The 14,883-nt window shown below is 39.7% G+C and overlaps 1 protein-coding gene across 1 annotated transcript in view; it reads left to right on the top strand.

The window, feature by feature from the left end:
- rnf180a (ring finger protein 180a) overlaps nt 1-12,348 on the top strand; it is a 75,978-nt gene extending 63,630 nt beyond the window's left edge. Inside the window, exons 2-4 of the mRNA XM_048528644.2 lie at nt 5,189-5,417; nt 10,447-10,572; nt 11,741-12,348. Coding sequence (XP_048384601.1) covers nt 5,189-5,417; nt 10,447-10,572; nt 11,741-11,748 — 363 coding nt within the window. The 3' untranslated portion in view covers nt 11,749-12,348. The remainder of the gene's footprint in view (nt 1-5,188; nt 5,418-10,446; nt 10,573-11,740) is intronic.
- Nucleotides 12,349-14,883: the final 2,535 nt, after the last annotated feature.

Here is a 14,883-nt window from a genome sequence, read left to right as displayed (position 1 = left end):
CTGACTAATGTTCTTTCTAATTTTCTTCTTCTTCTGCATCGTCCATACATGGCAGCATTTTCTAGATCCAGGATTCAATCCTGCAATCCACTTTGGCATGCCCATCGCCATGTGTAGAATCTTGGACAGGTATGCAACTGTACAACTTGGAGTGAACATTGCATATCAATCAAACATTCACATGCGCCACTTACACAGTTGTCGGCAGGCAAAAAACCTTTGTCATCAACAATAGGTCCCAGATCAATCAGCTACTAGTTGCCAGCCAAATTGCATTTTGTACACATTTTCTGGTGCTGTATGCTACTCGGCTTTCCCCGCTAGTTAAATAGCAATGTGAAAAGCACTTATAATAAGTACTGGTAGTTTGCTTTTTAAAATTGAACCAATCCTTTTTACCATTCTTGGTTTTTAACCCAAGTCCTTTTCTCATTTCATCCACAATCAAAAATATAGAAAAATAAAAAGATATATAGTCTTCACAAGTCTCACTTTCCATAGAACAAGCACTCACTTTGTTAACTTTGTTTAAATAAAGTCTAACTGTTTGTTTGTCTTTCTACCTAGCTTTGTCTTATACTCTAATACTTTTCCTCTTGATTAATTTTTTGGCCATTCATGTTGTTCTTTAACATCCACCCAGTTTTCTGACCTGCCATTTGTCTTTGCAAAATTATTTCCTTTTTCTTTTAGTTTGATACTCTCTTTAAAATCTCTGGTTAATCCAGATGGTGGGCCCATCCTTTGGAATTTTTCTTACTCGTGTATTGATTCTATATAATCTGACGTTTTTCCTTACGTGTCTCATTGGCATTTGAAACAGATGATTATTGCTTTATGATAAGTGATAAACTATTTGTTTTGCAAAGGTTACTCTGCTTAAAAACATAAAATAAACAAGTTTAAACATCCACCTGTGAATATAATAATTTCAAGTAGTGCCTAATATAGCGTTGCATGAGAATCTTCTCCTTCTTTGATGCATTGTTGTTTGTTTTGCAGACTGGTATTTCCTTCAAGTTAATAATAGTGAATCCCATTTAAAAATCTTTTAATTCACTTAAAAAAAGAACTACAATTGTGGCTCAGAAACTAACAAGACTACAGAGAACTACAAGTATATAAAACAACTTGGCAGTTCTGAGTCAGTCTATACACGTGGAAATAATAACTGTACTGCGATGAATCCTTAGAATAGCACATTGCAATTTTATGTATGGAGTAGGAAGACAAAAGTATAGATATCTCACGGTGTTAATGATATCTCATTAAAAAAATGTCTGTATTGGGAATGCCTAGGTTGGCATAAACAAAACTGTTTTTAACCAGATTTGGACAAGGATTGGTGTGTCCAAGTGTGCCTTTGACATGCAAATTGTATTCTTATAAAGAGATCTCTGTGGATTTGACTCTACTTTTAACACTCGTGAATCTTTTACTGAAAGCAAATCTTGACAATAAAATTTTACAGAGTGGAAGTACTAGCCTCGAGGCACTAATATGTTGTTTTTCTGCAGCTATATGTTAAGCCACAAATAAAATATTTTTCAACTTGGCTTCTTCTATAAGTATTAAACTGAAATAGATTGTTAAGTACAATGCAAAACACCTCCTGTGTAGTTTTGAAGAGAATTGGTTTATTCTTCATGCCTTTTCAATATTACACATTGGATTATGAGGTGAGAGTTACTGCCTTTCACATCAAGGCCACACTTGACCAAGTGGAGCATCAAGGACCTTAAGCAAAACTGGAGTCATTTGCAATTGGGGCAACTCTCTCTGCTGATTAAAGTCATGCCTGGCACAAAGGAAGATGGTTGTGACGAGGGAAATAGTCATCTCAGCTCCAAGATAGCTCTGCAGGAGGTCTTCAGAACAGTGTCCTATGGACAGCAATCTTCAACTGCTTGTGGCACGGTGGCTCAGTGGTTAGCACTGCAGCCTCACAGCACCAGGGACCCAGGTTCAATTCCAGCCTCGGGCAACTGTCTGTGTGGAGCTTGCACATTCTCCCCGTGTCAGCGTGGGTTTCCTCCAGGTGCTCCGGTTTCCTCCCACAGTTCAAAGATGTGCAGGCTAGGTGGATCGGCCGTGCTAAATTGCCCGTCGTGTTCAGGGGTGTGTGGGTTATAGGGGGATGGGTCTGGGTGAGATGCTTCAAGGGGCGGTGTGGACTTGTTGGGCCCAAGGGTCAGTTTCCACACCATAGGGAATCTAATCTAAGTGCTTCATCAGTGATCTTCCCTGCAGCATAAGGTCAGAGGAGGAGATGATCGCTGCTATTCCTGGAGGCTTATCATTACCAGAAGCTGAACTGACTAACCATATAAATAGTATGGCTACAAGAGCAGGTCAGAGGCTAGGAATTTTGCAGCAAGTAACTCGCCTCCTGATTCCTCAAAGCCAGTTTCACCACCTAGATGGAACAAGTCAGACGTGCAATAGAATGCTCGTCACTTGCCTGGATGTCACTTGCCTGGATGGGTGCAGCTCCAGAAACACTCAAGAAATTTGACATCATCCAGGACATTGGCATCCTTTCCACGATGTTCCCACCCTCTACCTCCAACGTTCAGTAAGAGCAGTGTGTACTGTTTACAAGATGCACTGCAAAAATTCACTAAAGCCTGTTAGATAGTATCTTTCAAACCCACAATCAGATGGATAAGGATAGCAGATACATGGATGACCACCACCTGCAAATTCCATTTCAAGCTGCTCACTGTTGATTTGAAAATATATTGCAATTCCTTCAATTGCTGTGTCAAAATCTTGGAAATCCCTCCCAGACAGGATTGTGAGTGTATCTATGCAAAGTTTGTTGCAACAGTTCAAGAAGACAGGCTATTGCCACCTCTAAAGGCTAGCTAGTGCCTACAGATATGCAATAAATACTGGCCCACCCAGTTTTGTCCATGAGTGAGTTTTGAACAGCTGCTGTTCAATACTTGTGTCTACACGTTAGTATGGAATTAATTTAACAAGTAGATTATGACCATTGTTCAATTTGCTGATAGATTTTTGTATGACTGCTTTAAGACAATTCATCAATTTCAAATGTATAGGTGAAAGAGCTAGAAACCAAGTAATGGAGATGTCAGTAGAGGAGTAGTTAATAGAATTACTCAAAAGCTTTACCTTCTTGGTACTTTCAGAATTGTTCTATTACAGATGATTACCATTTTTGTACACACATGAACATCAAACCCATTTCAAAATCACCTGTAAAAAAATTTATGGTTTTCTCAATGCACCAGCTAACTTCCCTGCAGATCATTGTTAATAAATGCCATGGAAAGGTGTTCCAATTGCAAATACATGACTTCTGGGAACAGTAACAGATCACCTTAATTTGTTTCATTGAGGCATAGTATTGTCCAATTTATTTAAATGAAATGCTGAAAATAGACTTGTAATAGTCTATTGCGGGGAGATGATGGCCTAGTGGTATTAGCGGTGGACCGTTAACCCAGAGACTCAGGTAACGTTCTGGGGACCCAGGTTCCAATCTCACGATGGCGGATGGTGGAATTTGAATTCAGTTTGAATGAAGAGTCTATGAAGACCATGAATCCATCGTCGATAGTCAGGAAAGATCCATCTGATTCACTAATGTCCTTCAGGGAAGGGAACTGCTATCCTGACCTGGTCTGTCTTCCATGCGACTCCAGAGCCACAGCAATTCACTTGACTCTTGACTGGCCTCTGGTCAATGAATTAGAAAAAAAATGCCTTAGTGTCCAACCTATGGCCTTGTAGTTGAGGGATGATAAATGCTTATAAGGTATGTATTTAACAGTAATTTTAAACAGCACTTGATCAAAAGCATGGATGTAGCGTTTAGCATAATCAGGTTCTGAGCTGAAGAGTGTGAAACCCTGAGGAGGGAAAAGGACTGATGTAGCAGGTTTTAAAATTAAACCTTTTGAATCTTAAAAAAAAAATTAAGGACTTGTTATCAGTTACCTCCAAGTAAATGCTAACATCAACAAAATCCTAGAAGTAACCAGAGCAATTTAAAAATAAGCAACATTTTGCAAATATAGAATACTATTACTTGAGTACTTGGTGCATGCATTGTACAACAATCTCTAATTTTAGTGGACCTGTATAATTGCTCCTTTGTTTGGATTGTTTCTCAGTTAGGAGATACATTTTTGTTAAAAACTGAAAGAACTGCAGATGCTAGAAATCAGAAAAACAAAAATTCCTGGAAAAGGTTAGTAGGTCTGGTAGCAGCATTTCAAGTCCGAGGAAGGGCACCTGGACACGAAATGGTAACTCTGATTTCTCTCTGGAGATGCTGCCAAACCTGCTGAACTTTTCCAGTAATATCTTTTTGTTTCGTTTTTGTTAATTTTGTTCTCGTGAGCAATCCATTAAGAGAGCATTTTTGCCATTAGTAGCCCTGTAGTTCTTTATGTACACCGGTTTTCTTCCATGTCCTTGGGATACGTCCTCGTGGAAATTATTAGTAGGCAGTGGGGTAATGCCTGCTGTTGCAAAAATTCCAACTTTGTCCAAGCAATTTCCTTTGTTGAGCTCTCCAGACACTGCTCACTGAATAGAATATTTCTAGAAGCATCAGCCTGTAGAAACAAAGCTGTCTGCCTTTAGCCTGTACTAGCACTTTAATGACAACCTAACACGTGTCTTGAATTTTAGCACTGCGTGAGAAAGACCATATAGAGAAATCATTTGAATTTCCATCGAATAATATCTCAAGATTTAGTGGGAACTCGTTTCTGTTCACCCAGTATAGGTGCACCTGGGAGCATAAGTCATCTGCATCCTGATCCCAGAACCACCCTGAATTTTGTATGTTGTGCATATGCCTTCAACAAAATTGAAATTGACTCAGTAATTCAGCAAGTAGAAGAGTTAAAATTGTGGGGCAATCTAACTTGCCAGATGAATTTGTCATCTGCACCATAGGAATAAATTTGGTTTTGTGAATTTCATAATATAGGTATGCTGACTCAGTGGTTCTTAATTAATAAGGCAAAAAATGCAAATTTAACCTAGTTACTGGTTTTGCTAACTATATCATAGGGCTGCATTCAGCATGCGTATTTTCGCTCTGGATAAGCTCTTAATTTACCATTATTTTTGTTTTTATAGCTCTTTATACAGAGCTACTTCATATATGTATTGTGTTTAAAAGAAAAAATGGCTTTCTGTCTTTCAGACTTCCAGTTCAAATCTGACCACTTCAGGTGATGAGGATGAAATCAAGTTGGAGAAGGAAGGCTACGTTTGTGCTGTTTGTCTGGATATTTTCTTCAGTCCGTATATGTGTTATCCATGTCATCACATCTTTTGTGAGCCCTGTCTTCGGACCCTTGCGAAGGACAACCCCACAAATACACCATGCCCTTTGTGTCGCACTGTCATCTCCAGAGTCTTTTTTCAAACAGGTACATGATAAAATAGAAGAGGTTTTCAGAGATTTGTCCTCGATAGTTCAAAACACCCTAATGAAAATTTGCTCATCAACACCACCCTATTCTATAAAACCATATGAAATAGAAACAGGAATAGGCCATTCAGCCCCTTGAGCCTGCTCCCTATTCAGTAAGATCATGACTGATCTGAGATTCCTCACGTCAACTTTCCTACCCTTTTCCCACAACCCTTGATTTTCCCTACTCATCAAGAATTTATCTTCTCAGCCTTAAGTGCACTGTGACTCTACTCCCACAGCTCTCTGTGGCAAGGAGTTCAAAAAACGTTCAACCCTCTAACAGAAGAAATTTCTCCTCATCTCAGCCTCCAGTTGGTGCCCCTTTATTCTGAGACTGTGTTGTCTGGTCCTAGACTCCCCTATAAGGGGAAACATCCTCTCAGCTTTTACTCTATTAAGCCCCTTCAGAATCCTGTATATCCTGCCAGAAGGTCAGTAGAGCCAGTGTCATCGATGGATGTTTATATCTTTATGCCAAAATGAGTGGTAAGAGAAGTCCTACAGAAATCACCATTTCTTCTATGTTTTATAGGTATCAAATGTATCTTTTTCTGAACATCTATGAAATTCAACATGTGTATGTGCTGAAATGCCTTGGGACTGATGCACCAGTGGAAGTACTATGAGTGCATGCTTTTTACCCATTGATTCCAGTAGAATGTCTAGGGTCAGGGCAAGGTTAAATGATACAAAAACCATCGCCTACTATATGTGCTATCAAGGATGTATCTTGGGAATTAACTACATATCAGGTACACAACACTTGAAAGTATCTGGAGATGCAGTCAGTGCCAACATTCATGATAATTCCTCAAATGGCATAATTGAGTCTCTTTGGAAGAGTCCCAAAACAATTTTGGTACTGACCTTCCAATGGCAACCCCTAGCCCTTGCATAACCAACCCCTATCTCTGTCAAAGTGAGCCTTCATGTTGCACTGTCATCAATAAGTTGGGAGTTTATCCTTCAGGTCAGGGTAGAGGAAATTTCCTCCTCTTTACACCACCTGTATCATCTCTAATGCCAAGAACTATGTTAGGGTTGGATGGACTGGGGCTTTGAGATTTAAAACTAATGGGAATTCAAGGAACATGAAGATTCCCCACCTCAGCTGGACTGAGTGCCCATCCCACACCCCATTACTGTCAATAGGCACAATTTTTCCATCTTCACTTTGTTTTCTGGGAAATATTTTCTTTGCTTCAAATCGATCCATTATACAAAAAAGTTAGCAAATAATCAATTAATTTTTGTTAATTTAGTTAAGGTTAAAATAGAAATAACATTTCTGTCAGTTAGAAAATAAAACTGTAGAAAATAGAAACAGATGTAGGTCATTCAGCCCTTTGAACTTGCTCCTCCATTTAATGTAATCATAATTGATCAGCCAACTCAGCACCCTATTCTCACCTTCTCCTCATACCCTTTGGTCCATTTAGCCGCATGAAATACGTCTAATACTTTCTGGAAAATATTCAATGTTTTGACCTCAACCGCTTTCTTTGGCAGAGAATCTCACAGGCTTTCTGGATGAAGATATTTCTCTTCATCTCGGTCCTAAATGGCCTATTGATATCCTCGGACTGTGACGCGTGGACTATCTGGTCATCAAAAACTTCCTTCCTGCGTTTACCCTATCTTGTCTTGTTAGAGTTTTATAGATTTCTATGAGACCACCCCCGCCCCTCTCCCCTTTCTTCTAAACTCCAGTGAATTTAATCCTAACTGATCCAGTACCCAACAATGTGCATCAAAATGTAAATTTGTAAACAATATACTTCTACTGTTGACAATGACTTGAATTTGACCTGTTCCTTTGGAGTTTTATTTTCTAATTTAATCAAAAACAAAATTGCTTCTGTTGAGGAATTTCAGTTGTTTCTATTGGTGATTGACAACAGTTAATTCAAGGAGTGAAAAGCCTAAAATGTGAGTTTTGCTTAGTGAATTAAATCTCTCTTCAGTTTGATCCATGATGCAAGTACCCACCAGGACTGAGGTGTGTATTTGCTGTTCAGTTAGTGAGGCAGTTCAGATTACAATATACTTGTAGTTAGTATGTCACTGTACAAAAGTTCTCACATTACATTTGAATTTGGCTGTGTATGTTTTCCAATGTTTACCTTGTTCATTCCTTAAAATATTTGTGCTGAAAAGGGATATTTTGATTATAAGAACAGTCATTTAATTCACAGTTTGCAGTTTTAAGTTGGTGGAGTGTGTTCCATTTGACTGCTAGTTTAACAAGAGCGCACATAAGTCATCATCAACAGATGTTTGAAATAAAATGCTTTTCAAGGAACAGAATGAGAAGAGGCAACGTGAAAGAAATCATATAATTTTAAAGGGAATGCGTGGATGAATGTATACAAACTTTAAGGATAGTGTAATATGATGGCTATTAAGCTGTTACTTTTTTGAGGAAAAAATAGGATTCTGCGTTTTATAAATAGAAGCATTTGTATGAAAGCAGGGAAGACGGCAAAATCCATATAATCACTGCTTGTGTCTGAATTTTGAGCACCACATTTTAAGAATGATATCAGTGCCCTGGAGAGGGTGCAAAGGACATTCACCAAAACTAACTTAATTGTGAGGTACTTCCCTTATTCAGAGAAACTAGTGAAATAGATTATTCTGTGAAGAGACTTGGGAAAATTAGTTTGTTCTCCTTAGAGAAGGTTAGGGGAGATTTAATGTATGTGTTTAAAATTATATGGGATTTGAATACAATAAATAAGGAGAAAGAGTTTCTGCTGGGGAGTAGTTCAGTAAAATGAAGGCATTCATTGAGGATGTTTGGCTGAACAACCACGGTGAAGATTAGGAGTAAATGTTGTACACATTTGTTGTTATGATCTCTTTGCACACCTTGAAAGTATAGTGTCAGCAAATTCTACATTAACTCTCAAAACTTTGCTGGTTCTTTTTGAAAGCTAATGTAGAATTTGCTGAACTGTACTTTTAGAAAAGGGGAAGAAGGAACTGCATGTTTTGGAGAGAGAGTGATTGCATGCAAACTTCAAGCTGTCTGTAATAGCTACTTGCTATTGAATGGGGTTGAATGTTGAATGTGCTTCAGTCCTAACCCGTGCATTTTACAGTTCAGACACATTGCCAACTATTTAATAGTGACGCAACCAAACACATTGCGTGACTTTTAATGACATACATTGTTTGTAAAACAAATCAAAGTGGTACACAATCCACACTGAATCTAACCAACTAAGCCTGACTTGGCTGCATGCCAGTCATGGAGGAGATGATGTTTGCCATCATTGGAATAATTGTCTCTGATGCTGTGGCTAGCAGTGGGTACGAACCCATTGAAGATGACTGTGGTGGAACCTTATAGGTGAATGGCTGACAAGATCTTTGGCCGAGCAAGGGCAGGGAAATTTAGCGGTGTCAGGGGTTGGGGTGGGTGACAGCGAATGAGGGAAGTTGTTGCAGATAATAATGAGAACGGTAGAGCCTGAGCCTTGGTGGGAAATGGGTACAGTAGCAGAGGTGGAATGAATGATGAGAAGATGGTGGCATTTACTCTGATGGAATGAAGAATGCCATTGTATGCAGTGCTGTGCCTTCGTTCAGATGCTGAGACTACTCTAACACATGGCACTCTCAGCCCAGGCTGGCATTGTCTGATGTCATGGCCCCCATTCCTGGACATGGGGGAAGAGGAAGTTCCACATCTGTACCGCTCATTCACAAAGACATACAGGTCCCTGCTTGAAAAGCAAGGCGTCAATTTCCACCTGTCAGCCAAGTCCAGAGAAAAGGTTAGGCGCAGTGTAGTGAAGTGTAGTCGCAGCTGACAGTCGGTAAAAACCAAAAGAGCTGCAGATGCTGTAAATCAGGAACAAAAACAGAAATTGCTGGGCTCAGCAGATCTGGCAGCATCTGTGAAGAAAAGATCAGAGTTAACATTTCGGGCCTGGTGACCCTTCCTCAGACCGTTCTTCTGAGGAAGGGTCACCAGACTGGAAACGTTAACTCTGATCTTTTCTTCACAGATACTGGCTGTCAGCAAATCTCTGAGTGCACAAGGAATGCACAGGTACAAGGGATACTGGATTTGTCAACAGATATCTGCAGAGTGACAAGTTGTTCCAAGAATGAAGTGTGGTAAAATGGAACAACATGAGGAACACCAAAAGGTCAATGTGGTCAGTTGATGAAATGCATTTGTTAAGATAGGGTGAGAGATCTCATGGCTGAGAATCCCTCCAACATACCCAACGCAACTCTCACTTAACCAAAAAATGTAAGCATCAGCCCAAGGACATTAAATTTGTTTTGTGTATCCTTATTGGGACTAACTGAGGTAATTCTGAAAGATCTGTGTAGAATGCATTCTTTATTTTCTTTCTCAATCCTGAACACTTGATTACTAGTTGCACATTCATTTTCCGAATTGTTCAGTCATCATGAATGACCCTGGATGATGGATGTCAGCAAGCTGCTCAAGTACTGTTTCACTGACAACAGATGTCACTGGATAGTTAAAAGGAGGATGAACAATGGCTATTTTGCTTCTGCACCTCCACAGCGTTAGGGTCTGAAGCCATCTGCTATGATTTGCTACCATCTGAGCTGAGATCCATCAAGTGAGTGCAAACTAAAGATTGGAACTGGAATCTACATGCACCATTTACTCACTGTTAACTCAACCATCGAGGAAACCCTAAAGAAATTGAAGCCATATTGCTAACCTTTCCCATTCTCCTGCAGTATTGCCCCAAACTACTGAATACTTATGTTAGCATAACCCTGAGTAAATCTTCCTTTGACTTTCCCTTACTATCAGTTGAAAAATGGCTTCCTTTCACTATACAGCACCCCACAGCAGCACACTTAAGGCTGAGGACTCTGTGTGGCAATTTAATTAACACTGACTACTTCAGAGATTGACATTTACATGTACCCAGCTAATCATTACCAGCAATTTTTAATTTCTTTTATTCTTCTCTGCTTTACAGAGTTGAATAACACCATGAAAAGTTTATTCTCTGAGGAGTATTTAGCCAGAAGGCAAAATTTCGTAAAAGCAAGCTGTGCAAAGTGGCCGTTACCTAACTGCAGGAGATTGTTCAGAGTCTTGGGAGGTAAGACAATATTTCAGTGCTTCAGATATTTGCAAACAATTACTTAAGCTCTACCCACTGTTTAGAACCAGTTTTGAAGTTTTGTACTTAACAAGTTAAGGAATAAAAATTTAATGTAACTCCATACTCGTGCAAGAATGTTATAATTTCCTTTGCATTACTGTTATTAGAACTAATATGAACATATGAACATTAAAGCAGATGGGATTGGGCATGGTGTATTGAGATGGATAGAAAATTGGTTAGCAGAAAGGAAACAAAGAGTAGGAATAGATCATAGATTCCCAACAGTGTGGAAACAAGCTCTTCAGCCCAACAAGTCCACACCGACCCTCAGAGCATCCCACTCAGATTCATTCCCCTAATTGACACATCCCTGAACACAATGGGTAATTTAGCGTGGCCAATCCACCTAGACTGCACATGTTTGGACTGTGGGAGGAAAGCAGAGCACCTGGAGGAAATCCACGCAAACACAGGGAGAATGTGCAAACTCCGCTCAGACGGTTGGCCGAGGGTAGTATCGAACCCGGGTTCCCGGCACTGTGAGGCAGTAGCGATAACCACTGAGCCATCGTGCCACCCCAAACATAGGCAGCAGGATCTTAACCTGTGCAGGGGAGCCCCAACGGATTTCGAATCTATCGCTTTACCAACTAAGCCAAGACTACAGACCCCAAATAAATGGATCTTTTTCTGAATGGCAGGCAGTTACTGATGAGGCACTGCAGGGATCAGTACCAGAACTCCAACTATTCACAATATATCATGGAATCATGTAGTTCCTACATTGCAGAAGCAGCCCATTTGGCCCATCGAGTCTTCACTGACTCTCTGAAGAGCACCCCAGTCAGAATTATCCCAACCCCATAACTCTGCATTTTCCATGCCTAATCCATCTAACTCTCAAATCCCTGGACACTATATGGGCAATTTACCATGGCCAGTCCTTCTAACCTGCATACCTGTTGGACTGTGGGACGAAACCAGAGCACCCAGAGGAAATCCACGCAGACATAGGGAGCATGTGCAAACTCCACATAGACAGTGGCCTGTGGGTGGAATTAAACCTGGGCCCCTGTGCTGGCACAAATATGTTGTCAGAAGCTCGTCTTGAAGTCAGGCATGCCACCGAGATTGCGCAATACACTGATTTTTTTTTTCTTAGACCTTTGATGATTGAAGTCCGGCATTGGCATTCCAACCGGAACTCCATCAACAAACACGTTGATTTGGAGCCAATCTACCATCCTCTGAGAAAAAGAACAGGAAATGACATCACCAACCCAAGGAAACCTAAACAGATAAATAGAAAGCGGGACATAACACCAGTGCTTCGTTGGAGGCTCACTGATGATGTTACCTAGAATGGTGACGAAACGTCCGAAAACTAACCTTCCAGCTCAGCGAGCAAACTCACATCCAGAGATTTAACGGAGTTGGACAAGCCTGAACAGCCATTAACAAATATTAGCTCGTATAGGGACTGTAGGGAATTGGATAGTCAGCAGTTGAGTGGGAGAGGGACCAAGAGAATAGGAGGTCAGTCTGTTGGACAAGAGAAACTCAGAGAACATACAGGAGAAGATTGAAAAGAAATAAAGAAAAATACAAGCAGGGGAAATCTTTAGAGGAAGGTTGACTCGCTGCTGATCGAATGGAATCGGGGATGCTCAAGAGGTCAGGATCAGAGTAGCACTGGTATATCTGAAGACGTAGCTCCAAAGGAGAATAAAGATAAGGAGGGGAGGGGAGGAATTTGATGGGATTTGCAGGTTAGCAGTGTGAATAGTGTACTGAACCAGCAGATTTTTTTTGGCAGGGTGGAAGATAGAAGTCAGATCAGGTGTATTGGTGACAAAGGCGATGGTGACTGTTTCGGTAGCAGATGAGTTGAAGCAGAGCCAGGGAAACATATGTATACGGTCTTATTAATGGTATGGATATGTGGTAGCAAGGTCAGCTTGGTTTCAACAATATGATGCCAAGACATTAAACAGCCTGGTTCAACCTGAGGAGAGGAATGGTGTTGGTAGAGCTTGTGGTGGATCTGGAAGCATGTAAGGTTTTTTTGATTTAACTTTTTTATGCTTCATGGTTTTCTTTTAGAAAAGTACATATTATTTTAGTCTTACCCGTCAGGTTAAAAAATGCTAAGATTTATCTGTATCGGTAACCCTGGACCCCCTGATCAACTGGGCATTAAAAATAAAATCAAACAGGCCGAAGGAAGCACCTGTGCATTTTTCCTTAAGACTTGGCAGAATCTCCACAATATATTGCATTCATTCATTCATATTCTATTCTTCAGAGACCACTTACAATAATTTTACCTGACAGGAACTGACACAAAGCACTTTTTTTATGAAGTACAGTTAAAAACCATTCACTATAAGCCACTAACTTTATCTTGGGATCATTTCATCTTGTGATTCAACTGAGAAAGAATAAATCGCATTCTTTTTATGATGGCAAACTCTGAGGTAATGACCTGTGGCCTTCCTATAATGAGCTAATTAGAGCTGTTATCAGTATAACCATGGTAATTTGTGCCTCATGCAGCGCTGGTGTCAGAACATTGATGGTTGCAGGGAGAAATCCTTAGAGAACAAAGGGAAAATAAATCATTGGAGAGGGCTCAGTAACCTCATTATTTCCTATTAATTGATTACATACTGCCACTCTATAGAAGTACATAATTTCTGTCACATTTGTTAATTCTTCAAAGTGAGCACCATTCTTTCTTCAAGTATACTGACCGTAGCTGCATCTCCGAGCATTGACTGCTACTGCTTTTACAAATTAAAAGATTAAAACAGAATATCATTTTCCCAGGGAGCTTCTACATCCAATTTGAAAATAAGTATAGACCCACGCAAGCCCTTCCAGAACTTACCCAACCATCCTACTATGCCATGACAAATATTCTTGCACAAGTATTGGACAAATCTAATGAATCGAATAAGATCCTTAACTTTAAGTAAAACCTATAAAATTTCTCAACTGATGGAAATATGTAAATATTATTGAATTCAACAAAGGTTTATTGGTTTTAAAATGTGAAATGACTCAATTTCAAAGGTGCATTTAAAAGAAATATTTAACTTTTTTTTTCTGTACCAGGGAACAGGGTTATGAGGAGAGGGTGAGAAAGAGGAAATGAGGTCAAAGATTAGCAGCATTTTGTTGAACAGTGAAACAATCTACTGGGGCATATGACTTCTTCCTGCTCGCATTTCTTATGTACATCAAAAGTATATTTTCATGTTAGAAGCACTCTTGATTACTCTTTGTAACGTAATAGTGTTTTACAAGCAGAAGAGAGAGAAAACATACAGAAGACCAGGGTTATAAAAACATATGGGCAAGTTGTTTATTTTATGGAAGGTAAAGCAATACATAATTTCAAAATACAAGGATATAACAACTGAATTTTCAGATCTAAATCATCAAAGAATGCATAAGCACCAGAGTTGGAGTTAGAGGGGTAGAGGTCTGGGAACTACAGCAAGAGATCACTGGAATCAGATGCAATGAGACTTTAGGCTTTGAAGATGAAGATTTGGAAATGCTAACAGACTTGGAGCCCAATGATGCTTGACAGTGGCTGGTATGGGTATGAGAGAGATTTGCATTAACTAATTTTAGAAATCAGTCCATGCAATAATAAAAACATTAATGAGAATGTTGACAGTAGAATGGAGAGGTAAATGTACAGACGGAAAATGTTCTAAATATGGCAAATTGCTGCAATTCACACTTACACGATGCAGGGTATAAAGCAGAGTTCAAGGTCTAATCTGAATGTGCAGCAGGAAAGGTAATTGAGCTAGAGCTAGTAATAAAAAATCAGAAAAATTATATGGCACTTTCACAACCTCAGCTTGTCTCAAACTGATTTCCAGCCAATGAGACACAATTGAAGTGTAGTAATGTAGGATGCACAGCTTTCAGATTTTTTTTAATTCATTCATGGGATGTGTATATTGCCAACAAGGCTAACAATTTTTGATTATCCCTTATTACCCTTGAGACGATGTGTTTGAATCATCACCTTGGACCACTGCAGGTCATATGATGTAAGTACTGTTAGCACTGTTTGGTAGAAAGCTCCAATATCTAAACCCACTAAGAAGGAACAGCAACATATTCCAAGGCAGGGTGGTATGCAGCTTAGGGAGGAATTTTCAGGTGGTAGTGTTGCATATGCCTTAGCCTTCCAGGTGGTAGAATTGGGCGTTTGGAAGGTGATGTTAGGAAATGTTTTGGTAAGTTGCATTTAGTGGTGAGAGAGGTGGCAATTGAACGAGT

Source organism: Stegostoma tigrinum, chromosome 1 (genome assembly GCF_030684315.1).
Source record: "Stegostoma tigrinum isolate sSteTig4 chromosome 1, sSteTig4.hap1, whole genome shotgun sequence".
NCBI lineage: Eukaryota > Metazoa > Chordata > Chondrichthyes > Orectolobiformes > Stegostomatidae > Stegostoma > Stegostoma tigrinum.
The sequence above is the reverse complement of the archived record's forward strand: the minus strand, read 5'-3'. Positions and strand labels throughout refer to the sequence as shown.